A 26,258-nucleotide genomic window follows, 5' to 3' on the forward strand; every position below is an offset into this window, starting at 1 on the left:
GGCGACTGAGCAGTATTGCAGCACTTGTTTTCACCAATGCATTTTCTTTGCTTAGGAATTTTCTCAAGTCTTGGACAGGATTGTGCTAAAATCAAAGGATTTACTGTAAAAAAAAGGGGGGTTTTCATTCTCAAAACCTGTGAAGTGGCTGCTCCTCTCCCTTCTTACTAGGCCCTGGCTCCCAACGTTACCAGTGTTTGGAGGAAGATGGAGGAAACTCAGCATGATAAGAGTGACGGTAATATAATGATAAAAACATTTTTTATATTGATCTAATATGTAGAAATACTCAAACTGACTTCACATGCAAAGTTGTCTTTATTGAAAAGCTTTTTCACCAGAATAAAAAGTGACAGAACAATCTTTGCTTATTTTGTAATCAATGTTGAAACATTTTTAAAATCATTTTAAAATGATTGATAGCAAATTAAGATATAAAACCCATAACCGATTGTAGTACAGTTTGTAGTGTAGTTTTTTATAGTACCAGTAATACCACAGTGATATATAAAAATGTCTTAGAGATGATGAAAAAGAAAGAAAATTAAAAAAAAAAAAAAAAAAGACAAAAAATGATTGTTGGAACACTTCAGTGAGTGTTGAGAATGATCTGCTCTGCTGCCATGGAGGCTTTCTCAGGTCTTCAGTGATAATAACACAGGTATTCAGTTTCACCATCATTGCCTGTGTTGAGATTTCTTCTGATGACATTCACACCAGCCGTCTCATAGCTATCCACAGGAGCTGTGTTGACAATCACTGTGATGCCCTTAATGGGTTTGGATCCGTCTTTCTTAAACCACAGGCGCACCCAGTCACCCTCGCTCCCGCTGTTGAGGTTAACTTCGACTGGCTCGTAATTTTGCTGCTGAAGGGCCTGAAATTCACTACGATTGGTGGAGATATGCAGATCACTGAGCGCACGCTTGGGGTCAGTGGTCTGACGGTACCAGATGAAGACAAAGGCTCCTCCTGCACCCCTATTAGTATCTTCATCCACACGGTTGAAACCAGCCTCAAAGAGATCAGCGTCTGATTCATAGAAATCTCTGGCAATGACCTCACAGATGTATGTTTGTTTCTCTCTCTTCACCCAGGCGTAGAGCCAGCTCCCTCCAACCTTGCGGTTCAGATCACAGGCCAGTCTCTCCCAATCATGGCCAAACTTCACGGTTTCCTCTTGTCCATCTTTTGTGACATCAATCTCCACTATGGGAGTATCGTACTCTGTCTGCCCTCTGAAGTACCAAAGGTAGATGTAATCACCTCCAGCTCCAGCATTGAGATCTTTATTGATCTTTGTGTACCCTGCTTTGATCAATCCAACAGCCATGGCATCATTGAATGTGACTTGAACCCTGGTGATCGGTAGTTCGTTCTTGTCTTTTTTGTACCAAATGTAGATGTATTTTCCTCCTGCCCCTTTGTTCAGATTAACATATATTTTCTTGAAGTCTTGTGCTTGGAGATATTTCTCTTCAGCTTCATTGAAGGACACATCCAGATGTGTGATGTATGCCATTGTGGATAACTGCATTAAAGAAAGACGAATCATGAGTAAACAGAGTATGTTATAAAATTAGCAGCATGACTTTGCCTTTTCAGGTGAGCTCCAGTATAATTATGACAAAATAAAATTACACTTCTTAAATAAGGATCACCATTATTTAAAACAAATATTATATTAAAGTGTATGCATACTGCAGCAATGCACACTTTTTCCACTGAATGCAATCAGTTAAGATCTGAAATAAAAAATATATGGTCCACATAAAGAAAATGAATACATTCTTGAACACTTGTGTGTCTGCTGACATTGAATGTTAGACAGTAAAAAGTCAATTAATCCACTGAATTCACTGTTCTTACCAAGAGTCAGCTGTCTTTATAAAAAGAACAGATTCTATGGCTCATTGTGCAATCACTACCTGTGAGTTGTGTTTTTATCAAACTAAATACATTTAACATGAATTCAGTTCTCACATGCTTTTCTTGGACACTGCAGCTGATTGGACTGATCTGATACTACATCATAGTTTTGTACCGGGACAAATGACAGAACTAACTCAGGTGTAATATCACTTCCCAAGTTTAGATTTGATTTGCTTTCTGATTCCAAATCTATAAAACAACAACAACAACAACAACAAAAAAACACCACTCTCATGTGACAGGTGAGTCTGTCGTCTTTCAGCATTAAACACATTTAATTAAATATCGGTTAATGAGGCTGAAAATCTCTGCATCAGGTAGAAAATATGTTGACATGAACCATTAGCCTAATCATTCTTACAATATGAGATATTCTCATCATAACTACTAAACTACTAAATAATGAAAAAACAGAATTAAGAAATGCAGACTCAAATAATTCATACATTAAAAACAAGGTCGCTGCCAGTAGAAATGGCTCATGTACATTCAGTGTCTGTGCGGTAACTTTACAAACGTCCACTTTTCACCTCTGCTGTGACGATATCATGGATGTATTAAGAGTGAATACACACACACACTCCCTCTCTCTTGATCGACCAAGCTCTCTCTTTCTCTCTCATTTGTTATTATGGCGAGTCGGTTAAATGACATTTAGTCGTTGGCATCATTTAATTTAATTTAATCCATTTCCAACAAGCCTGTCAAACCTAGTAAGCATTAGTCACATGCACAGATAACTCCTAAACAACTCTTACTTAGACACAGCTGCAGCTACACAGTGCATTTTAAAATCCTACCAATTACATATAAAGCTTTACATGGACAGGTTACATCAATGAACATTTAACTACTTACTGTCTCAAAGAGCTTCTTAGATCTGCTGGGGAGGGTCAGCTATTACAGAACAGGCAGGTCAGAAATGAACAGGAACAAAGAGCGCTGGAAAGCTTGGTGAAACACACAAGATGATCTGGTATTTATACTGAGGGACTGCAGGTTAGGAGATGGGCGGGGAAAAGCAGGTGCAGGGAATAAGGCGATGGCACGGCAAGAGTGATGGGTAGGATCTGAAATGACAGGAGAGTTAGTGACATGGCATGAGAACAAAAACCAGATGAAAATAACAATTAATTAGTGGGATTCATGACACCCTGAGGACAGATTACAAAAGCAAAAGCAAACTGAGGAAATGGGCTCCAAATTCAAGAAATGCAACAAGTAATAAAACACATACTTGTGGTGCATTTCCCTTAATGTTTCTGTTTTTATTTTTATATATTTGTTGTTTTAGATAATTTCTGTGAATGTGGATGATCAAGTGTTCACTGGCACTCTGGCTTCAGTCCACACGTATCTTTATGAACTTGGCTTCTTGTCTCACCTTTTGCACGGCATGTTTATTTGTATAGCACATTTTAATAACAAGGCAATTCAAAAGTTCTTACATAAAAAGTGTTGAGACAAAATGTAAAAGAAACATTGTATTTGAACCTGCATCATGGATAACATAATATAGTCAGGGAGAGGATGTGAGTCTGTTGTCTTTCAGCATTAAACACATTTAATTAAATATCGGTTAATGAGGCTGAAAATCTCTGTGTGTCACATAGGAAATATGTTGACATGAACTATTATCCTAATCATTCTTACAATTTAAGATATTCTCATCACAACATGGGACTATTAAATAATGAATTTACAAACAGAATTAAGAAATGCAGACTCAAATAATTCATACATTAAAAACAACGTCGCTGCCAGTAGAAATGGCTCATGTACATTCAGTGTCTGTGCACTAACTTTACAAACGTCCACTTTTCACTTCTGCTGTGACGATATAATGGATGTATTAAGAGTTAATACACACACTCCCTCTCTCTTGATCGACCAAGCTCCCTCTTTCGCTCTCTCGGTTAAACGATATTTAGCCGTTGGCATCATTTAATTATTTTGATCCATTTCCAACAAGCCTGTCACACCTAGTAAGTAATTTTTGATTTGAATCTGGATGTGGGTGATCAAGCGTTCACTGGCGCTCTGGCTTCAGTCCACTTTCCCAGTTCAGCCGGTTTGTACTGTTTCAGCTTTTGGATCATGCCTTAACGGACATCTTTATGAACTTGGCTTCTTGTCTTACTTTTTACAAGGCATGTTTATTTGTATAGCACATTTCAAAGTTCTTACATAAAAGGCATTGAGACAAAATGTAAAAGAAACATTATAAAAAGACATTTAAATACTATTAAAAAGAGTGAAGTAGAAAATAAAAATAAGCTAAAATAGAATAAGACAGATGAAACTGGAGAATAAAAGTTAAAGTTACATCCTCAAATTTGATTTAATAAATCAAAGGGCAGCAGCAAGTAGAAAAGTCTTCAGCCTTGATTTAAAAGAACTGAGATTTGCAGCAGACCTCATGTCTTCTGAGAGTTTGTTCCAGATATGTGGACCATAAAAACTTCGTCTTAGATCTTTTATTTCAACTCATGAAAAATGGGAACAAAAACAAAAGTGTTGCGTTTATATTTCCGTTCAATGTACTTTCAAGTATTGTGTGTGTATCCAGGGCCTGATATGTTGTATTCCTCTGTTGTTGGATTCTCTGTGTCACACTATTAGAGCACACATCACACCACCTTCTTATGACCCTGCCATCACTGTCACTTGCCCTGCTGTTTTTAACCTGTTTGAGCCTGTGTCTTTTTCTTTTCTAAAGGAAATTATTGGGCATATGAGTCCTTCAGCTTGTCTCAGATGTTGTCCCCCCTCGTTTTTTTAAAAAGATTTATGAGACTACTGGACCAAACATCCAATCAATTATGAACAGCAGTCTTGCTTCAGGTGCTATACCAAAAACTTTTAAGCATGCAGTAGTGCAACCATTGATCAAAAAGTCCAATCTGGACACCTCTGTCCTCTCCAATTTAAGATCAATTTCCAAACTCCTGTCTCTTTCAAAACTCTTGGAGGAGATTGTACTCATGCAAATGCAATCTCTCTTAGACACACATTGCATTCTTCTTAAAACCTTTTCACAGCACTGAATCTGCTCTTTTAAAGGTTTTTAACAATCTTTTATTAGCTACTGACTCCAGGGACTTATCTGTTCTCATGCTTTTAGATCTCACAGCTGCATTCGACACAGTAGACCATAGTCCATAGTCCATCCTCATCCCTCACCTGGAGCATTGTGTTGGCATTAAAGGTACTGCTCTGGAGTGGTTCAGATCTTACTTATCTTACAGAAGTTTTTCTGTTTGCCTTGGTGACTCTGTATCCTCCTCAGTGCCTCTCCCCCCTGGAGTCCCACAAGTTTCTATTCTCGGGCTGATCCTATTTTCCCTCTACTTGCTCCTCTTAGGGTCCATTTTTAGAAAATGTGGCATCTCATTCCACTGCTATGCAGATGACACTCAACTCTATCTGCCTTTCAAACTGAAAGATACTGTTTCAAAACATTGTTTGACTGTCTCAAGGACAGTATCTAGGGTCAAGTCCTTCTTATGAATTAATAGTTTTGAGAGGGTTAAACATGCTTTTGTCTTGTCCCGACTTGACTACTGTAATGCCCTTTACATTGGTGTCAGCCAGGCCTCCCTCTCATGCTTACAGCTGGTCCAGAATGCTGCATTTAATTTTTTAAAAGGAACACATAGGTGAGAGCACATTTTCCCCATACTGGCCTCCCTCCACTGGCTCCCCGTATGTTTTAGGATTGATTTTAAGATATTATTGTTTGCCTGCAAATCATTAAATGGGCTAGCTCCAACCTATCTCGCTAACCTTTTACAACCACATGTCCCATCAAGATCGATCAGGTCTGCTGACCAGTTGCTTTTGGTTGTCCCTAGATCAAGGTTGAAACACAGTGGAGATTGTGCCTCTGGAACCAGTTGCCTCTGCATATTAGACTGGCTCCCAAACTGCCTGTTTTTAAATCCTGTCTTAAAACACATTTTCATTCCCTGGGTTCTAACTTAGTATGAGAGTTAGATTGTGTTGTCTTTTTGTCTGTTAAACTGGTCTTTGTGTCTTTATTGTGTTGTTTATAGCACTTGTTATCTTGATTGTACATCACTTTGGTCAGCTGTTGTTATTTTTAAATGTGCTTTATAAATAAAGTTGAGTTGAGTTGAGATTGATCCAGTTTACTACGATGTGCTACGATGCCAAATGGCTCATGCTAGCTTTCACATAGATGGCAAGAGCCAATGCAGTTTGTTGGATCAGCTGACATGAACAGCTGATGTCTCCCAGACTAGCTCTGCAGCAGCAGCCGGCTGCTCCGATGACATCAGAGCCAAAACTATAACAGAAATGACAAAAATAACCGTGAAAAATGTTTTTTATGAAACATGAGTATCACAAAGGACGACCCATACAGAGCAGTGAGGCCAATGTTTAAAGGAAGAATTATGACCTGATGGTATCCACAGCCTGAGGGGCATTTTCAGATCGAGGAAACCCAGCATGATAAGAGTGACGAGAATATAATGACTCAAACTGAAACAAACACAATTCACATGCAAAGTTGTCTTTATTGAAAAACATTTTTTCCAGAATAAAGTGACAACATTCAATCTTTCATTAATGTTGTAATCAATGTTGAAAAAACTGCCATTTTAAATTGATTGACAGCAAATTAAGCTATCAAACCCATCACCTATTGATAGTATTACCAGTAATACAACAGTGATATGAAAGATTGTTTTATAGACGATGAAAAAGAAAAAAGATAAAAAATGATTGTTGGACTTTCAACTTCAGTGAGTGTTGAGAATCCTCTGCTCTGCTACCATGGAGGCTTTCTCGGGTCTTCACTGATTGTGAACACTCAAGTATTCAGTTGTGCCTTTATTGCCTGTGTTGAGATTTCTTTTGATAACATTCAACCCAGCGTCGTCATACGCCTTCATAGCATCTGAGTTGACAAGCACGGTGATGGCCTTAATGGGTTTTTTTAATTCATCTTGCTTGAACCACAGGTACACCTCGTTACCTTTAGTCCCCTCGTTGAGATTAACACTAACTTGCTTGTAATTTTTACTCGTGACACTGACAACAATTAGTGGAGATTTGCAGATCATTGAGTGCACGCTTGGGGTCAGTGGTCTGACGGTACCAGATGAAAAGAAAGACTCCTCCTGCACCCCTATTAGTATCTTCATCCACACGGATGTAACCATCCTGAAAGAGATCGAGGTCTAATATGGAGGTTTGAGTGGCAGCGACGTCACAGATGTATGTTTGTCTCTCTCTCTTCACCCAGGCGTGAATCCAGTTCCCTCCAGCCTTGCGGTTCAGATCACAGGCCAGTCTCTCCCAGCCAGAGCCAAACTTCTGGCTGTCAGGCACTGCATCTATAGTGACATCCATGTCCACTATGGGAGTATCGTAGTCTTTGTCGCACCCACTAAAGTACCAAAGGTAGATGTTATCACCTCCAGCTCCAGCATTGAGATCTTTATCGATCTTTGTGTATCCTGCCTCTCTCAATCCAGCAATCATGTCACTGTTGAATGTGACTTGAAGCCTGGTGATTGGTGGTACACCGCTTTCTTTTTTGTACCAAATGTAGATTTGTTTTCCTCCTGCCCCTTCATTCAGATCAACATCTATTTTCTTGAAGCCATGTGATTGGAGCTCTATCTCCTCAGTTTTATTGAGGGACACATCCAGATGCGTGATGTAGTTGCCATGTGTTGTAGATGCCATTGTGGGTAACTGCATTAAAGAAAGACGAATCATGAGTAAACAGAATATGTCATAAAGTTAGCAGCATGACTTTGCCTTTTCAGGTGAGCTCCAGTATAATTATGACAAAATAAAATTACACTTCTTAAATAAGGATCACCATTATGAAATCTAAAATCAATAATATTTTAAAGTGCATGCGTACTGCACAAATGTACATCGTTTCCACTAAATGCAATCAGTTAAGATCTGAAATAAAATGGTCCACATAAAGAAAATCAATACATTTTTGAACACTTGTGTGTCTGCTGACAATAAATGCTGTAAAAAGTCAATTGATCCACTGAATTCACTGTTCTTACCAAGAACAGATTCTATGGCTCATTGTGCAATCACTCCCTGTGAGTTGTGTTTTTTCAAAGACCTCGTCAAACAAAATATATTTAACATTAATTCAGTTTTCTCACACTCAACTTCTGAACTTCTGCCACCATGTAGTTTATATGAAGCATTTATTTCCATTTCCATTTCCATGTATTTCTCATGTTTGCTACATACATGTTTACTATATTCACTACACACAACAAGCACAAAAGCTATCCAAGCCCACAGCCTGTGTACGTGTTATGTCCAAGGCTAATTTCCATCCAGATCCTCGGCTCTGAAATGAAGCTTTGATAAAAGTTCAATGAGGAAGATCTCTTTTGTCTTCCTTCTTCCTCTTTTCCGTCCTGCCTTTATTTCACAACAGGAAAATGCTATTTCCTCCTGTTTCATTTCACCTCGTCACTTCTGCTTTCCCAACCTGTCATTGCATTCTTTAAATATTATTGCAATTCTGCCATTCTGTCTTTCAAACCTACTATTGTTTAACTCATCACTTCCATGATATCCAGGGAGACTCGTCCAAAGGTTTTACAACCTCCTGCTGAGTCCACCACCACCAGCGTCTAGACTCCGGGGAACCCTGTCATAACTGGGCCTACACTTTATGCTTCACATCCATTGAGTCTAATTGAGTCACTAAAAATCATGTTTGCTACATACATGTTTACTATATTCACTACACACAACAAGCACAAAAGCTATGTGTGCGAATTATGTCCAAGGCTAATTTCCAGCCAGGTCCTCGGCTCCAAAATGAAGGTTTGATAAAAGTTCAATGAGGAAGATCTCTTTTCTCTTCTTCTCTTCCTCTTTTCTCTTCTGTCTTTATTCATTCTTTAAGTATTAATACAATTCTGCCATTCTGTCTTTCAAACCTACTATTGTTGAACTCATCACCTCCATGATATCCAGGGAGACCCGTCCAAAGGTTTTACAACCACCTGCTGGCTCCACCACCACCAGCATCTAGACTCCGGGGGACCCTGTCATAACTCCTGTCTTCATATGGGTCTACGCTTTATGCTTCACATTAATAAATAAAATAATAATATAATAAATATTGTTATATACTTCCAAACGATCTCCACATATTGAATGTTAGTCAGGAGAACTTAGGCTTATTTACTTTACGTTAGCCTTGCTCGTAGCTGGTAACTTTGGGTCCTTTTCAGGGCCATATTTCCCGCCTCCTTGCTCCTCAGGTGACACAGAAATTGTTTCAGCCACCGTCATGAAGGTCATCTCATTTCCCTTATTAAAGTTTGGGGGAGCGAGGAGGCTGCCTGGAGGAGGCTTGAGTGAGGACACAAGAGACTATACTTTTATCAAACAGACACCACTTTATTGGAAATCTATAGTGATTGGACGCTGCAGCTGATTGGACTGATCTGATACTACATGACAGTTTTGTACTGGAACAAATAACAGAACCAACTCAGATGTAACATCACTTCCCAAATTTAGGTTTTATTTGTTTAATGATTCCCAATCTGTTTAAAATTGTTGTATTTGTGTTCACTATAGGTCTGATTAATAAAAACAACTTTCATTCATCAGAAAGTTTTTTTTTTTTATCACTTTCTCATTTGAATCTGCATCCTGGATAATACAATATAGTCAGGAAGAGGAAGTGAGTCTGTTGTCTTTTAGCATTAAACACATTTAATTAAATATCGGTTACTATGAGGCTGAAAATCTCTGTGTGTCAGGTAGAAAATATGTTGACATGAACCATTAGCCTAATCATTCCTACAGTATATGAGATATTGTCATCATAACATGGACCATGAAATAATGACTTCACAAATAGAATTTCAGGATAATCAGATTCAAATATTACATACATTAAAAACAAGATTGCTGCCAGTGTAAATTGCACATGTGCATTCATCTGCACAGTAACTTTACAAACTTTCACTTCTGCTGTGAAAAGGCACACTCCCTGTCTCTTGATTGCCCAAGCTCCCTCTTTCTCTCTCTCATTTTTTTCAGTGAGTAGGTTAAATGACATTTAGTCATTCTTATCATTTAATTTATTTTCATCCATTTCCAACAGGCATGTCAAACCCAGTAGACATTAGTCACATGCAACAGGTTTCTCCCAAACAACTCTTACTTAGACACAGCTGCAGCTACACAGAGTGCATTTTAAAATCCTACCAATTACATATAAAGCTTTACATGGACAGAGTACATCAATGAGCATTTAACTACTTACTTTCTCAGAGAGCTTCTTAGATCTGCTGGGGAGAGTCCACTGTTACAGAACAGGCAAGTGAGAAAAAAACAGGAACGAAGAACACTGGAAGGCTTGGCAAAACATACGAGACAATCTGCTAGAAAGCAAACGGAAGTAGACTGGTATTTATGCTGAGGGAATACTGAGGGCATGAACTGCAGTTGAGGATATGGGCGGGCAGTTCGGTGGAATAGTTGATGCTTTTCCTGAAAAATGAAGATACGCCTTTTACATGAAAATTTCACAATAATGATCCTGGCCATACATTTATGGAGTGTGAGTTTTTCTTTGTAAATGAAGGACTGTCCTTATGTACTTTTTATAGCCCAATTATTAAATATGATAGGCAGTGATATTATCTATTATCTATTCTGGTAACTCATGGTAAGTCTGGAAACTTTTTCATCATTGTGTTATCAGCTTGGTTTATTGTAGCATTTTAGTTTTAGTTACAAATTCACTGAGATTCTCCTGAAAGTACTACTATGTTCAGAAGTAATAATGTTCACAACCTGTACACGGTGTTGCGAAACTTTAGATTTTGCACAAACTCATGGGAGGTTGTTTGCAGTAGCTTCTCATGACGTTAAATTACAGCGGCTTATGTTGCAATAGAAATGTTGACATTTTTCTTTGTAAATAAAGACTTGGGAATTTCACAGTTATGACCTGCCAAGATAGTGCAATGACACTAATTGCCAACTGTTGATTCTTCAGAATTCCTGCAAGGGAGTAAAAAAGGCTTATCTTATCTTAGTGTTTTCAATTTGATGTGTTTTATGTTGTGTGACCATATGTTTTAGGGAAAGATCCTGAAACCCCAGTCTTTCACTGACCTTAAAGGATGGGTTCACAATTATTCAAATCTGTCTTAAGACATAAGTCAGGTGCACAAATTAATACTGACATAGGTTTTTCCTTGCTTTAATCGCTCCTTCTGTTCATATTGGCCATTAGAAGATCTCTTCATAGTGCACTTACAATGTAAGTGATGGGGGCCAAAATCCACAGTCCTGTTTCCATGCAAAAATGTATTTGAAGGTTCAATGTGAAAGAATTGGCACACCAGCCCACCCTCATTATCAGTCACTGAATATAACATAACATTTACAGTTTACAGTGAATCTGTGTTATGGTGCTGTCAAGATATCAAAACACTACAGAGACATTAGAGCCAGCAGTAAATTAAAATCAGATCAGAAAGCAGTTGCACCACAGAGATGAGTTGCAACATAACTCTAAGTAACAACTAATTATTTACACATATAGCCAGAGGGTAGGTGTAAATCATAAAATGTCACAGAACTTACTAAAGGTAAAACAGCAGTTTTTCTGCCACACAGCATCATTTCTTCATTAATTGCTGCCATTTTATAACAGCGATCTAGTAGAGACCTAATTTATTGATATAATATTTCAATATCAATCTAGCTTAATACAATGTGCTACGAATTGAAATGGCTCATGCCAGCTTTCACATAGCTGACATGAACAGCTCTGCAGCAGCAGACGGCTGCTCCGACAACTTCAGTGAAACTTTCCAAGTAGGTGTTACTGGGATAAACTGACCACATACTGGGAGTCTACATGGTTACTTTCTTGCCTGAAAAAAAGTTACAGTGACTCACTTTCACCCCTGAGGTACATAGAGCTTTCTAGCTGGAAGGATTATTGTGAAAATAGAGTTAACATGTCTTGATGTTCTTTGTTGGTGGATTTGCTCCTACCTGCCTGATTTCAGAGTAAAGTGTTTTAACCTTACCTGTCCTGTGTTCTCAGTGAGGACAGAAAGCAAACCTGTCCCAGATGACCCCCCAGATAGCAAAATCAGATTGAAACATTTAAATGTCATCATGTAGAAGTATTGAATCCACATTGATGCCCAATATTGAAACCAAATTTAAAGCGCTCTTTATGACCGATGTTGAATAAACGTCAGATTTTCAACCATAACTGATCAATACTGATTCAACTATCATCTAAAACTCAGTCTGCAGCTATTTTGGCTGATTATATATTGACACAATGTTAGTTATATACAATTTAGATTCAACCATCATCTAAAAGGAAGTCTACATCTAAATTTTAGCTAAACTAAAACAGTGTTATGTGCTTTTCTATAATTTCTATCTTGGCTGCAAACCAATTTCCCTTTAAGGCACAATAAAGATACTTTGAAAATATTCAATTGACTTTTTTGTACTTTGTACCTCACTTGACGTATTTTGCTCAACATATAATAAAAATATTACTAAGGCAAGTCCTTTCCAAAAAGTGAATGTTTTGCATTTAAAGCAAGTCTCACTAATGAGTTTTTTGCTGAAATACATCTGAACATACCTTATGAATTTGAAACTAAGAAATACAACATACCTAGAATACTGTACTTTATATGAAGTGGTCCAAACTTAGTAAAACTCACACTACACACTAAACCATGTATTGTTGGCAGATACTAACATGGTATTATTAGCTTGTTCAAAATGACCATTGCATATGTTTTAATATAAATAGCGAAAAATTACATTTGAATTACTGAAAAATATGACAGAAAACATGCTTTTAATATTCAGATTTTATTTGGGAAATGTAACACAAACACAACACTGACCAGTAACAATGTTATATCTTTTTTAAAGATCCCCTTCAGACATTAATAAAGACATATTGGACCACAATTGGCTCCAAACCAGTTGTGATGTCACAAATCATGCTTGTAGGCCCGCCCCTTAAAATTAGATTTTCAATGAGTAAAGCAGTGTTAACGTGAAAGCAGTGTTTAAAGGTTGTAGCTGCTCAAAGTGAAGATTAGACCTTTACTGTTACAGATTTTACAGCAATGACTCTTATTGTTGCTGTTGAGTGAAAATCTCACATGTCCAACTTTGGAGATTACTCCAATTCTGTTAATTCTTAACAGAAAACACACAAACTCATATGAAATAGTCATTGAAATAGTTACTGGTCTCTGTAATTGTTCCTCCCGTTCATACTTGCCCTGAAATACTGCCAGACTTAAATGTAAGTGATGGGAGTCAAAACATGCATTGTTAAAATTCAACTTAGGCTAAAATGAAGGTTCAACAGCCTGAGTTAGACAAAATCAAGTGGGTACCCTCCACATTTGCAGCTGTTTCAATATGAAATTCCTAAAATAAAGAACTTCAAGACACAAGACAAAACAGACCCAAAATAATAGAAGGAAATGTATACAACACAAGTTACCCATCCATTATATTTTAGACATGGACTTTAGAACTGCATATTTGTTTTGTGGTTGGTGGAGAGAAGCTGTGGTGCCTCACTCTGAAAACTGAATGCATGAACATTAGAATTCCAACATGCATGTATTATCACGTCATCACCAGTAATCTGCCCAGGACTAGTTCCTCTCAAACAAGCTCTAATTTCCCCTGTGGTTTAGTTGGACAAGAAGTAAAACTTGACAACACGCTCTGCAAAGCTCTGAGAAACTCAGACACAAAAAAATCTAGAGAAACAGAAGAAGCAAAGCAATAAACTTTATAAACATTATTACTGTATATGTTTGAAGATTTCTTCACCCTGTCATTTTCCACTAAGTGAAGACTTACTTTATCTTTGATTTGTATAATCTTAATAAGTACAAATCTTTCTTTTCAATTTTCAAACTGCCAGGATTTTGCATCCATTGATCTTACTATAGTCATGGGGAGGTAATGTCAATGAAACATACTTGAGTAATACATGGATGTGATGGCATGTGCTGGAAAGCAAAGAACACAATTCAGCTTCTGACTAAAAAAGAAAAAAAAATCCTTTTTATGTAAGTGCAATAAATAAGATGAGACATGAATGTAATACTGACATCAAAACTAACATTAAATTATATTTAAAAATATCATTAATTTAACAATTAGGCTGGCTTAGAGTCTACAGTTAAGCAGCTCTGAGGCTTCACACCACTAAGTGAGGTTTCCAGTGTGAATTCAGTTGAAATTTACAACATCTTAAAAGGTAACGCCTGTACTTTTTTTTTTTAATTACCAAAGAGATTATAGATCAACAATATTTTTTGTGCACTTACCAACTCATTAAATTATGAAAATACCCAGAGTTGCCACTTTACTTTAACTGTGGCCAGATTAGTCTGCATTAGTTAGTACAGATCAATTTTATATGCCTGTTATTGACAGGTCAGGAGCTGCTCTAACAAACTGACACCTGTCTTGTGTACACAGAGTCACAGTGTTATAGCAGAAGGACATGCAGAGGGTTCATTCTGAGCTGAGGCTGAATTCACGCCGTGTAATATCTGAATGTGAGAGAAAAACATGCTATTCAAGGAAATGACTGATGCACGTAAAAGCAGTAACTTTAGAAAGTTCTTGAGTAACAAACTAATATCCAACCAGGATTTAGATTCTGACACATAGTAAACCTCCGCTAATGAATGCGCTTTAATACGGACTGAATGAATGAGGAAATGAAACAGTTGGCTGGTTCTGTAAGAGGGAGGAGACAGAGAGAAAGTTGGGGTTTCCTGCCAGCGAGCAGCTAAGGTTCACAGAGTCAGTTACTGCGGAAACTGACCAAGTTTAATTTAGCTCTCTTTCTGAAACTGAAAACCCAGAGTTTCCCTCATCTCAGGATGAACGAGCTAAGAGTTTTCACTAAACCCACTTTTTGAAACAGGCCCCAGGCCTGAACACTTCAACATGTCAATATTGATTCAAAGTCATAGTGGCACCTACTGACAACAGGAAATCAGCCTAATGTGACAAACATCATCCGATTTACATGAAATTTACATGGTGTGGTCTACACATGATATAGAGCAACATGACATATAATTAGTAGGTATTCCCAAGCGCCACATTGTGGAAAGAGGAAGTGATATTTATTTCCTACATGCCATGTCCATTATTCATGAAAATATTATACATGAAAATAGTATATCCATGTCAGGTAAATGTTTTGCTGCATTAATATTTCACTTATGAAAACTAACATTCAATTATATTTAAAAATATCATTAATTTAACAATTAGGCTGGCTTAGAGTCTACAGTTAAGCAGCTCTGAGGCTTCACACCACTAAGTGAGATTTCCAGTGTGAATTCAGTTGAAATTTACAACATCTTAAAAGGTAACGCCTGTACTTTTTAATTACCAAAGAGATTATAGATCAAAAATATTTTTTGTGCACTTACCAACTCATTGAAATGAAAATACACAGAGTTGCCGGTTTACTTTAACTATGGCCAGATTAGTCTGCATTAGTTAGTACAGATCAATTTTATATGTCTGCCTGTTATTGACAAATTGAATATTCTACTGATCAGTAGCTTTAACTTGTGTAATTTTAAAATACCACCTGAATAAGTGGTTTATGAATACACAACCTTTTTTTCCAGAACTCCAGAACAGCTCAACAGAGATTTAACATTTAAAAATTGAAGGAAAAAATGTTTAGTAGTGACAGGGTGAAAGGGTCTCTTCAGATTACTGTAATATTTGAAAAGTTGAGAATCTCAGAGTCAGTCTTACAATCAGAACACCATGAGAGAGACAAGAGTTCACTTTTCAAATCTCATTTAGTTTCTCTTTCTGTCCATCTGCAGCTGCTGAAACAATGTCACACTGGTTGTGGTAAGAGAAAAACAGGAAGGTCAAAGAGTGAGAAACAGCTTACTGAAAGTCACAGACTTCACCTTGCAGTGAGAAACTCATGACTGTCTTCAGTGTTTGCATATACAGTATATTGGCTGTTTGTTCCTGATTCAATGATGACATATTTGTTAGTTTTCTTTTAACTTTTTTTTGGATTCACAGAAGATGATTCACCTGACTGATGGTCAGTCTTTTAGAGCTTGGCTTTTCCATCACACCATTATTCATTAAGGCCTGAGCACCGAGTAGTACGAAGGCCCCATTATAATGCAAGGAAGTATTGTTTTCTGTCCAAATGAATCACAATTTTTGCACATGCATCACAAGTGGTGAACATTTATATGTTTTATGTGTCTTGGACATGTTTAAGGGAAGAATTATCTGACCTGACTGTATCCACAGTCTGAAGGGCATTTTCAGGCAGATTGATGAAACCCAGCATGATAAGAGTGACGGGAAAATGATGATAAAAACATTTTTATTTGGATCCAACATGTAGAAATACTCAAACTGAAACAAACACTATTACAAACACATACAGTCATCTTGTCTTGTCAGAGTAGTTTCATGACATTCAATCTTTCATTAATGTTGTAATCAATGTTGAATAAACTGCCATTTTAAAATGATTGGTTGACAGCAAAGTAAGCTATAAAACCCATAGCTTATGATAGGTTCTTATATTACCAGTAATACCACTTCAGTGAATGTTGAGAATGCTCTGCTCTGCTACCATGGAGGCTCTCTTTCCTGATAATAACACAGGTATACAGTTTTGCCTCCATTGCCTGTGTTGAGATCTCTTTTGATAACTTTCACACCAGCCTGCGTATACCACTCAACAGCAGCTGGGTTGACAAGGATGGTGATGGCCTTAATGGGTTTACTCTCCTCCTTCTTGTACCACAGGTGCACCTCGTCACCTATGGTCCCCTTGTTGAGGTTAACAAATTTCCAACATCTTACAACTTTGTTGTAATTTTGCTCCTGAAGTTCCTGATGCTGACAATCATTGGTGGAGATTTGCAGATCACTGAGTGCACGTTCGGGGTCAGTGGTCTGACGGTACCAGATGAAGACATATTCTCCGAATGCACCTTTATTAGTATCTTCATCCACACGGATGTAACCATCCTCAAAGAGCTTCATGTCTGATGTGTAGGAATCAGTGGCAGTGACGTCACAGATGTATGTTTGTCTTGCTCTCTTCACCCAGGCGTGGATATAGTTCCCTGCATTCCCACGGTTCAGATCACAGGCCAGTCTCTCCCAGCCGGACTTAAGCTTCCGGCCTTCATCCTTTGCATCTGTAGTGACCTCAATGTCCACTATGGGAATATCATACTCTGTGCCCCCCCTGAAGTACCAAAGGTAGATGTGATCACCTGCAGCTCCAGCATTGAGATCTTTATCGATCTTTGTGTACTCTGCTGCTCTCAAACCAACAGCCATGTCATCGTTGAATGTGACTTGAATCCTGGTGATTGGTGGAGCACCATCTTCTTTTTTGTAACAAATGTTGATGTATTTTCCTAATGCCCCTTTGTTCAGATCATCATATATCATCTTGAAGCCTTGTGCTTTGAGCTCTTGCTCCTCAGCTTCATTGAGGGACACAGCCAGATGTGTGATGTAGTTGCCATATATTGCAGATGCCATTGTGGATAACTGCATTAAAGAAAGACAAATCATGACTAAACAGAATATGTCATAAAGTTAGCAGCATGACTTTGCCTTTTCAGGTGAGCTCCAGTATAATTATGACAAAATAAAATTACAGTTGTTAAATATAGATCACAAATATGGAATCTATAATCAATAATATTTTAAAAGGTCATGTATACTGGACAAATGTACATTGTTCACACTGAATTCAATCAGCTAAGATCTGAAATTTAAAAAAAAGGTCTAATTAGCTAATCTCCAGTCAGGTCTTCCGCTCCAAAATGAAACTGTGATGAAAGGTTAATAAGGAAGATTTCTTTCCTCGCGTTCTGCCTTTATTAAACTACAGGAAACGTTATTTTCTCCTGTTTTATTTCACCTCGTCACATCTGTTTTCCCACACTGTCAAAATCCTTGCATTCACAATTCCAACATCACCATACCTGACCAATGATATTTCTGCCCGTGTTCCTTAAGCCAACCAATCTAGATGCTGTTCTTTCAATATCGTTGCAGTTCTGCCATTCTGTCTTTCAGACCTACTGTTGTTCAACTCATCACCTCCATGATATCCAGGGAGACTCGTCCAAAGGTTTTACAACCACCTGCTGGCTCCACCACCACCAGTATCTATAGCATGTCATGCGTATTGCGTATGAGTTTAGCATCTAATTATTAAAACAATGCTGAAGTGAAACAATTTGAAAATCATCACAGAGGAACTTGGTAACATGTTGTATAAGAATATGGTTGAGTTTGCTGATAACAATTTGATAAGATTTTTTAATATAATTTTAAAAATCTGCCTATGTAGAAATGAATGGGGTATTATTATGATTTTAGCATCTAATTATTAAAATGCTTCAGTAAAACAACATGAGAGAGAGAGAGAGAGAGAGAGAGATGCACTTCCTCTTAAAATGTAACAAATGTAAGCACACTCAGCTGTACAATATGTGACTACATGTCACAAACTGAGGGTCACATAATTAAAACATCACTGAATATGACCAATAATTATCTTGACATAGCCTTATTATACATCATCATTACACATATGGTTATTTTTATATGTTCCATTAATTACTATTGTGAATGTCATATTGTTGTATATCTTGATTAAACACTGTTTCTATGCTGGAGACAAGTTGTTCAAAATACAAAGATTTCTTCTTCACATTCAACCAGAAAATCCCAGACTTTCAAAAGACAAACTAATTCAAACCTTCTTGGAGAAAACAGCACTACAGTAGCTCTGGCAGGAGAATATGTAACTAAATGTCACTAAGCAAGACATATATCTATGTCAGATACTTTTTTCCCTTTTGTTTCTCTTTTCTTCTCTTATATTATATTCTATTGTTTATAGGCGACTTTTACTTTGATCCACAACGTCATGCCAATAAAGCCAATTAAATTGAAATTGAGAGAGAGAGAGAGAGGCAAGGAGTTGCTGAGCTTATCAATGCACGGTGCGCAGCTCTGCAATTAAATAAGATTTTACTCATTTTCAATTGTAGAAAAAATAGAAATTCAATATGTGTCGGCTGCCACAGATAAATCAATGTGTGGGAAACGCCCAATACCTCATCCACATTTAGTGTCTTCGCAGTGACTTTAAACTTTCGCTTTTACTTCTGCTGTGTGCATGAGTGCATTATGAATAGATACACACGCTTCCTCTCTTATGATCGCCCAAGGCTCCCTCTTTCTCTCTAATTTTTTTTGGTAAGTCGGTTAAACAACATTTAATCGTCGGCATCATTTAATTTATTACCATTTATTTCCAACAAGCCTGTCAGTAGCCATCAGTCACATGCAACAGGTTACTCCCAAACAACTCTTACTTAGACACAGTAGAGTCCAGCTACACAGAGTATTTATTTTAAAATCCTACTAATTACATATAAAGTTTTACATGGACAGAATACATCAATGAACATTTAACTACTTACTGTCTCAGAGAGTCTCTTAGATCTGCTGGGGAGGGTTTGCTGTTACAGAGTGGAGTGAGGTGGTTTGGGTTAGGGTAAAAATCTCTATATGGTAAAAGATATCAGGGTCAGAGCCAATCAGAGGCAGAGTAGGGGCGGGTCTTCGCAGACTGCCTCTTCTGCTGAGGAGGGTCCTCTGTTACAGAGTCAAAGTGTACGGTGGCCCCTGAGGACAGAATACAATCACCTAAGCACATTGAGGAAATGGGCTCGCTTAATGTTGTGTTTTCACTTTTGTATATGTTTTAATAAACTATTTATTTGTTGTTTTTTTTATTTGGAGGTAATTTCTCTGAATGTGGGTGATCAAGTGTTTACTGGCCCTCTGACTTCACTTCACTCTCCCCGCTCGGCCTGTTTGCACTGTCTCAGCTTTTAAGGAACACTTTTATGAACTTGGCTTCTTGTCTTACCTGTTGCAAGGCAAGTTTATTTGTACAGCATATTTCAACAACAAGGCAATTCAAAGCTCTTTACATAAATCATAAAAGGCATCAAGACCAAATGTAAAAGAAACATATTATAAAAGACATTTAGATACTACTGCAAAAAATAAGTTGACATAGAATAAGACAGATGTGACAGGAAAGTAAAAATTACAGTGCAGCAACAATGTAGTGCAAGATATGAATCAAAAGCCACAGATTTGATTTAATAAAAGGCAGCGGCAAACAGAAAAGTCTTCAGCCTTGATTTAAAAGAACTGAGAGTTGCAGCAGACCTGCAGATTTCTTGGAGTTTGTTCCAGATATTTGAAGCATAAAAACTGAACACTGCCGCTCCATGTTTAGTTTTGACTCTGGAGACAGAAAGAAGACCTGTCCCAGACGACCTGACATCAACATCCTATATATCATGTTATCATGTTACACAGAGCCTGTAAAGTGTGGATACATTCATTCACTATTTTAATATTTTGATGAAACACTGATAGAACTTTTCAAACACTAACCAGCAAATTTCATTTCATAATTTCATTATGCAGAGGAGGAGTAGAACTGCAGAGTTTAAATGTATTAATTATCCCATATTAATTGTTTGCATAAAATAAGAAGCAGCACTGGTTACCAGCAGCTGCAGCACACATGACAACACATCAGCTTTATTTTCATTCTATCATTATCAGCATGTTTGGATCGATATATATTGAATTTGTAATTTGGAACTTCAGGTGCTTCACAAAGGTGAACTCATTTCTCTCTCTCACTCAGCCTCTCTACCCCGTTTCACCTGTTACTGCATTTAAAGGGGCTGAGAGGAGCTCATGTGATTGGTTAATACTGTAGTTCACCCCGACTCCACCTGCTGATTCTGTATTCCTCCCACTATGTATTCAGCCTCTTCTTCATGTTGCACCTGGCTGCTCCTGGTTTGCTCCAATGCTGCTACAAATCTTTCTTAATGTTTTATAAAATCTCAAGTATGCAGAGTGCTGAAGGTAAGGCATCATTTCTCACTGTCATACAGTGCCTTCAGACTGTAAGAACACTATCATTTTTATCCTGCAGTAAAACCTGATTAATGCCAACATCCATTATACCTCATCAAAGCCTGACCCAATCAGTCTGCAACCGAATATCAATCCAACTTATCTTAACGACTCACCTAAATTCAACTAATTATATCAAGAGGGTGAAATCATTTTGTAACTTCCTTAATGAAACTAGCACTTTCAACACATTTGGCTTTATTAAAATGCAGTTACATGTTAATGTGTTTGCATGTATGAACCAAATAATGTGCATAAAGGACTATCTTGAGTGCACTAAATAGTCCCTTACATGTGAAGATGTGGGTAATTATAAATGTGTAGTATTCTGTATGATTTCTCTGGGGAAAAGAACCTTTATTGTAATGATTTTGATTTTGTTTTATAGACATTAAGGAACAGGAGAAGATGTTAATTTACAGTTTTATGCTTTTTTTTCTTCAATTAAACTGTTTTCATTTGTGACTAGAAGTTGTTGTAGTCAGTCCTTCTGTCCATCCATTTCCATCTGTATTTTCTTGTGTTTTATGTCTGTGACCAACAGGTCTCTGGGCAGGTAGCATACATACTGTGCAGTGGGTTTATCAGAGCTTTTTCACTGAAAATAGCTGCCTGGGGGTTTGTTAGAGCGGTGAGACGACACCAAGTTGTGTGATTGTTCTCAGTGATTCACTACTACTGACATCTTTCACATTCAGTTATTTGATCAATTAAAAAAACAATTGATAAGAGCAGCTTCCACCTTTTCTGGCGCTTAGACACCTATTTATATATTATATATAGAGAGAGACAATCTCGCAGCAGTGGGCCTGAAAACTTTGACATCTTATTAGTTGCCAAAACTGAAAGAGAAATGACAAAAATAACCATGAAAAATGTTTTTAAGAAACATGAGCATCACAAGGACGATCCATACAGAGCAGTGTGGTCAATGTTTAAGAAAAGAATTATCTGACCACAACCTGAGGGGAATTTTCAGCATGATAAGAGAGACGGGAATATTTTTATTTTGATAAAACATGTAGAAATAAACTTTTCAAACTGAAACAAACACACTTCACATGCAAATTTGTTTTTATTGAAAAGCATTTTTTTGAGATTAAAGTGACAGAACATTCAATCTTTCATTAATGTTGTAATCAGTGTTGAAAAAAAACTGCCATTTTAAATTGATTGACAGCAAATTAAGCTATAAAACCCATCACCTTTTGATAGTTTCTTATATTACCAGTAATACCACAATAAAAAATGTTTTATAAATGATGAAAAAAATAAAGATGAAAAAGATGAAAAATGATTATTGAACTTTCCACTTCAGTGAGTGTTGAGAATGATCTGCTCTGCTGCCATGGAGGCTTTCTCAGGTCTTCACTGATAATAACACAGGTATTCAGTTGCACCATCATTGCCTGTGTTGAGATCTCTTTTGATGACTTTCACACCAGCCTTCACATACACCTCCACAGCAGCTAGGTTGACAAGTATGGTGATGGCCTTAATGGGTCTGGATCCCTCTTGCTTGAACCACAGGTACACCGGGTGACCGCCGGTCCCCTCGTTGAGGTTAACACTGACGGAGGTGTAATTTTGCTGCTGAAGTTGCTGATACTGAGTATTAGTGGTGGAGATTTGCAGAGCCTTGAGTGCACGCTTGGGGTCAGTGGTCTGACGGTACCAGATGAAGACAAAGGCTCCTCCTGCACCCTTATTAGTATCTTCATCCACACGGATGTAACCAGCCTGGAGGAGATCTGCGTCTGATCCGTAGGAATCAGTGGCAGTGACGTCACAGATGTATGTTTGTTTCTCTCTCTTCACCCAGGCGTAGATCCAGTTCCCACAAACGCAGCGGTTCAGATCACAAGCCAGTCTCTCCCAGCCAAAGCGAAACTTCCGGCCGCCACTCTCTGCATCTGTAGTGACATCGATGTCCACTATGGGAGTATCGTACTCTGTCTGCCCTCTGAAGTACCAAAGGTAGATGTGATCACCTGCAGCTCCAGCATTGAGATCTTTATTGATCTTTGTGTACCCTGCTTTGATCAATCCAACAGCCATGTCATTGTTGAATGTGACTTGAAGCCTGGTGATCGATGGAGCTTCATGTTCTTTACTGTACCAAATGTAGATGTTGTTTCCTCCTGCCCCTTTGTTCAGATTAACATTTATTTTCAGGTAGCCTTGTACTTGGAGATTTTGCTCCTCATCTGTATTGAGGGACACATCCAGATGTGTAATGTATGCCATTGTGGATAACTGCATTAAAGAAAGACAAATCATGAGTAAACAGAATATGTCATAAAGTTATCAGCATGACTTTCACCTTTCAGGTGAGCTCCAGTATAATTATGACAAAATAAAATTACAGTTGTTAAATACCAATCACCATTATAGAATCTAAAATAAATTATATTTTAAAAGTGTATGCATACTGCAGAAATGTACATAGTTTCAACTAGGAGTGTGCCCAAATACAAATACGTTATTTGGCAAAGCACAAATAGTGGGGTTTTTACAAATATTTGTTTAATACAAATATTCTAAAAATTATTTGTTTTCGCGAAGAAAGAAAAAAAAAACATGTCAAATACCAGCGTGCAGGTCAGTTACATCGCTATCTCAATCTCTCTCCTCTGCTCTGTTGTTACATCTATCAGCAGGTCTCAATGAGGGAAGTCACATCTACCTGCTGCATTATGTACAATTCCTAATTTGGACATTTCTCCCGGAGTTGAGGGTGTTCCAGAGAGACAAAGCTAAGCTACTGACACATGCAAAGTACTCCCTAGGGACTCCCCATAACCTGTTGTTCCCCTTCTCCTTTCCACAATGTTACACGGTGTGCTGTCTCTGTGTTATGGGTGTATAAATAGGCAGAGGTCTGTCTGCAATGAGGCGATGAGTAAAGTTTTAGCTCAGTAGTCAGCGCAGTTGTCTTTGATCTGGGAGACTCGGAGTGGGGACCCCCTTCGGAGGGTAGTTTATTCATGAACACTTATTGTAACACTTTAATTTTCTAAAATTAAAAGCGTAATAAAAACAAAAACAGGATTTCTAAGCCTCTATCCACCATTATTCAAAAACAGACACAAATAAATTTGCTGCCTCAACAAATACAGAAATACTGGGCCCTCTGCACATCCCTAGTGTGTACGCTGTGGTGTGTGTGTGTGTGTGTGTGTGTGTGTGTGTGTGTGTGTGTGTGTGTGTAGGCTTATTAAATGTTGTTGGTTTTGTGTGGTAGGAGTGGTGGCTGTCATGCACCTTTATTCTGCATAAGTGCACACAGTTTGTGTGATGTGATTTTTTGCAAGGAGCATTTTGCTGAAGAAACTGTTTGTTTTGGTGATAACTCTCATTCCCTCCGCTCTGTTTGATAGTTACATTGGCTGGACTGAGTTAGCGTCTTATTTTTGTTTCAGGGTAGGGTCTCCCCTCCCTCTGATAAATAACAAAGAGTCCCTAAGAAAGTTAATATAATATAGTCAGGTAGAGGGGGTGAGTCTGTTGTCTTTCAGCATTAAACACATTTAATTAAATATCGGTTACTATGAGGCTGAAAATCCCTCTCTGCATCAGGTAGAAAATATGTTGACATGAGCCATTAGCTTAATCATTCCTACAATATATCAGACATTCTTATACAACATGGACTATTAAATAATGAATTTACAAATAAAATTTCAAGAAATGCAGACTCAAATAATTAATACATTAAAACATCGTCGCTGCCAGTAGAAATGGCTCATGTGCATTCAGTGTCTGCACAGTAACTTTACCAACTTTTACTTCTGCTGTGAATATGCATGCTCCCTCTCTGTTGATCGCCCAAGCTCCCTCTTCCTCTCTCTCATTTTTCCATGTCAGTTAAATGATATTTAGTTATTGTTATCATTTAATTGATTTATTTTTATCCATTTCCAACAAGTCTGTCAAACCTAGTAAGCATTAGTCACATCCACAGGTTACATCAATGAACATTTAACTACTTACTGTCTCAGAGAGCTTCTTAGATCTGCTGGGGTGGGTCCTCTGTTCCAGAGTGAAGTGAGATGGTGAGGGTAAACATCTCTTTATATACAGTCTGTGGTAAAAAATATCAAAAGTCAGAGCCAATCAGAAGCAGAGTAGGGGCGTGTCTTCGCAGAATATGCGTAGAAGTACAATGTATTTATAGATTGTAGATTTAAATTGTGGATGTAGATTTATAGAATTTTCCACTACATGTTAGGCACTAATACATCTGTCATTATTAGGACCTGATTTCATTTTCCACATTACATCTATTTTTAATTTCATAAAATTCATCATTACATTTCTGTATGAACATTTTGTGACTTTCCCCAACTGTTGCACTTGTTTGGTCCCCAATCTCAGTTTCTTTTCTGAGACCTAAACCATAATGTTTTACCTTCTTGCTTGTTCTCTTCTTTGTTTTTACCATCTCAGTGTTATAATTTTGTTCATGTTTGGCTAGATATCCTAAGAATCAGCATGCATGACACATGAAAGAGCTTTAGGAGCGCACTGTTTGGCTGATTTCAGGTCTTTGTTGTTTAACTCGAATGGATTCACATTTAAAGCTGTTAATAAAGTTCATTGAGCGATACACGGCGGTAGTATTATTATCAGCCATTAAATCATCCAATCATATGACAGAGAAAGAGGACTTTTGCACAGAAAGAGGACTGTGGAATTTGTCCCCATCACTTACATTGTAAGTGCATTACGAAGGGATCCTCTAATGGTCAGTGTGATTAGGAGGAATGATTATGGCATGAAAAATTAATTTCAAGTCAGCATAAGTTCATTTTTGTTTTCTCAAGATAACAAAATAATTGATTTGTGATCTCGAGATGAAGGCATTAAAAAAAAATAAGCTTGGCCATTCTCGGTTTCTGTACATTTGTTCATGAAACAGATGTCATTAATAAAGGTGCTGTTAATTTGTGATTAGGCTAATTAACTATAGCTGTGTTTAGCATTAAATCAAAGTTAGCAAATAAATATAAAATGAGTATTATCCCTCCAAAGGTTCCTTCAGGAACTCTTTCGTTCAAAAAGTGTTCTTTAAATAGAAAGCGTTCTTAATATAACATAATATAATATTCATCATCAACTCCTCACATATTGTCTGACTTTCTGCTTTTCATTTTCCCATTTAAACGTGATTAATTTATAGTGATACATTCTTGGTTTAACGT

The 26,258-nt window shown here is 37.5% G+C and overlaps 2 protein-coding genes across 5 annotated transcripts; both read right to left on the bottom strand.

The window, feature by feature from the left end:
- Positions 1 to 215: 215 nt before the first annotated feature.
- On the bottom strand, positions 216 to 10,363 carry LOC122965487. 2 transcript variants are annotated; one of them, XM_044329598.1, is made up of 2 exons: positions 2,791 to 3,107; positions 216 to 1,531 (listed from the first exon to the last, which is right to left on the bottom strand). In XM_044329598.1, exon 2 carries the CDS (start codon positions 1,520 to 1,522, stop codon positions 644 to 646), a length of 879 nt encoding a protein of 292 aa, XP_044185533.1. In that variant the 5' UTR covers positions 1,523 to 1,531; positions 2,791 to 3,107; the 3' UTR covers positions 216 to 643. The 2 variants fall into 2 exon arrangements, with proteins under 2 accessions (XP_044185533.1, XP_044185532.1); XM_044329597.1 differs by lacking the exon at positions 2,791 to 3,107 and adding an exon at positions 10,235 to 10,363 and having other exon boundaries at positions 217 to 1,531.
- On the bottom strand, positions 6,438 to 25,690 carry LOC122965486. 3 transcript variants are annotated; one of them, XM_044329595.1, is made up of 3 exons: positions 19,527 to 19,609; positions 16,892 to 17,574; positions 6,438 to 6,981 (listed from the first exon to the last, which is right to left on the bottom strand). In XM_044329595.1, exons 2-3 carry the CDS (start codon positions 17,563 to 17,565, stop codon positions 6,753 to 6,755), a joined length of 903 nt encoding a protein of 300 aa, XP_044185530.1. In that variant the 5' UTR covers positions 17,566 to 17,574; positions 19,527 to 19,609; the 3' UTR covers positions 6,438 to 6,752. The 3 variants fall into 3 exon arrangements, with proteins under 3 accessions (XP_044185530.1, XP_044185531.1, XP_044185529.1); XM_044329596.1 differs by lacking the exons at positions 6,438 to 6,981; positions 16,892 to 17,574; positions 19,527 to 19,609 and adding exons at positions 16,368 to 16,693; positions 22,472 to 23,310; positions 25,048 to 25,690; XM_044329594.1 differs by lacking the exon at positions 6,438 to 6,981 and having other exon boundaries at positions 16,368 to 17,574.
- Between the last annotated feature and the right edge of the window lie 568 nt (positions 25,691 to 26,258).

The sequence above is a fragment of the Thunnus albacares genome, chromosome 16, assembly GCF_914725855.1.
Source record: "Thunnus albacares chromosome 16, fThuAlb1.1, whole genome shotgun sequence".
Classification (NCBI taxonomy): Eukaryota; Metazoa; Chordata; class Actinopteri; order Scombriformes; family Scombridae; genus Thunnus; species Thunnus albacares.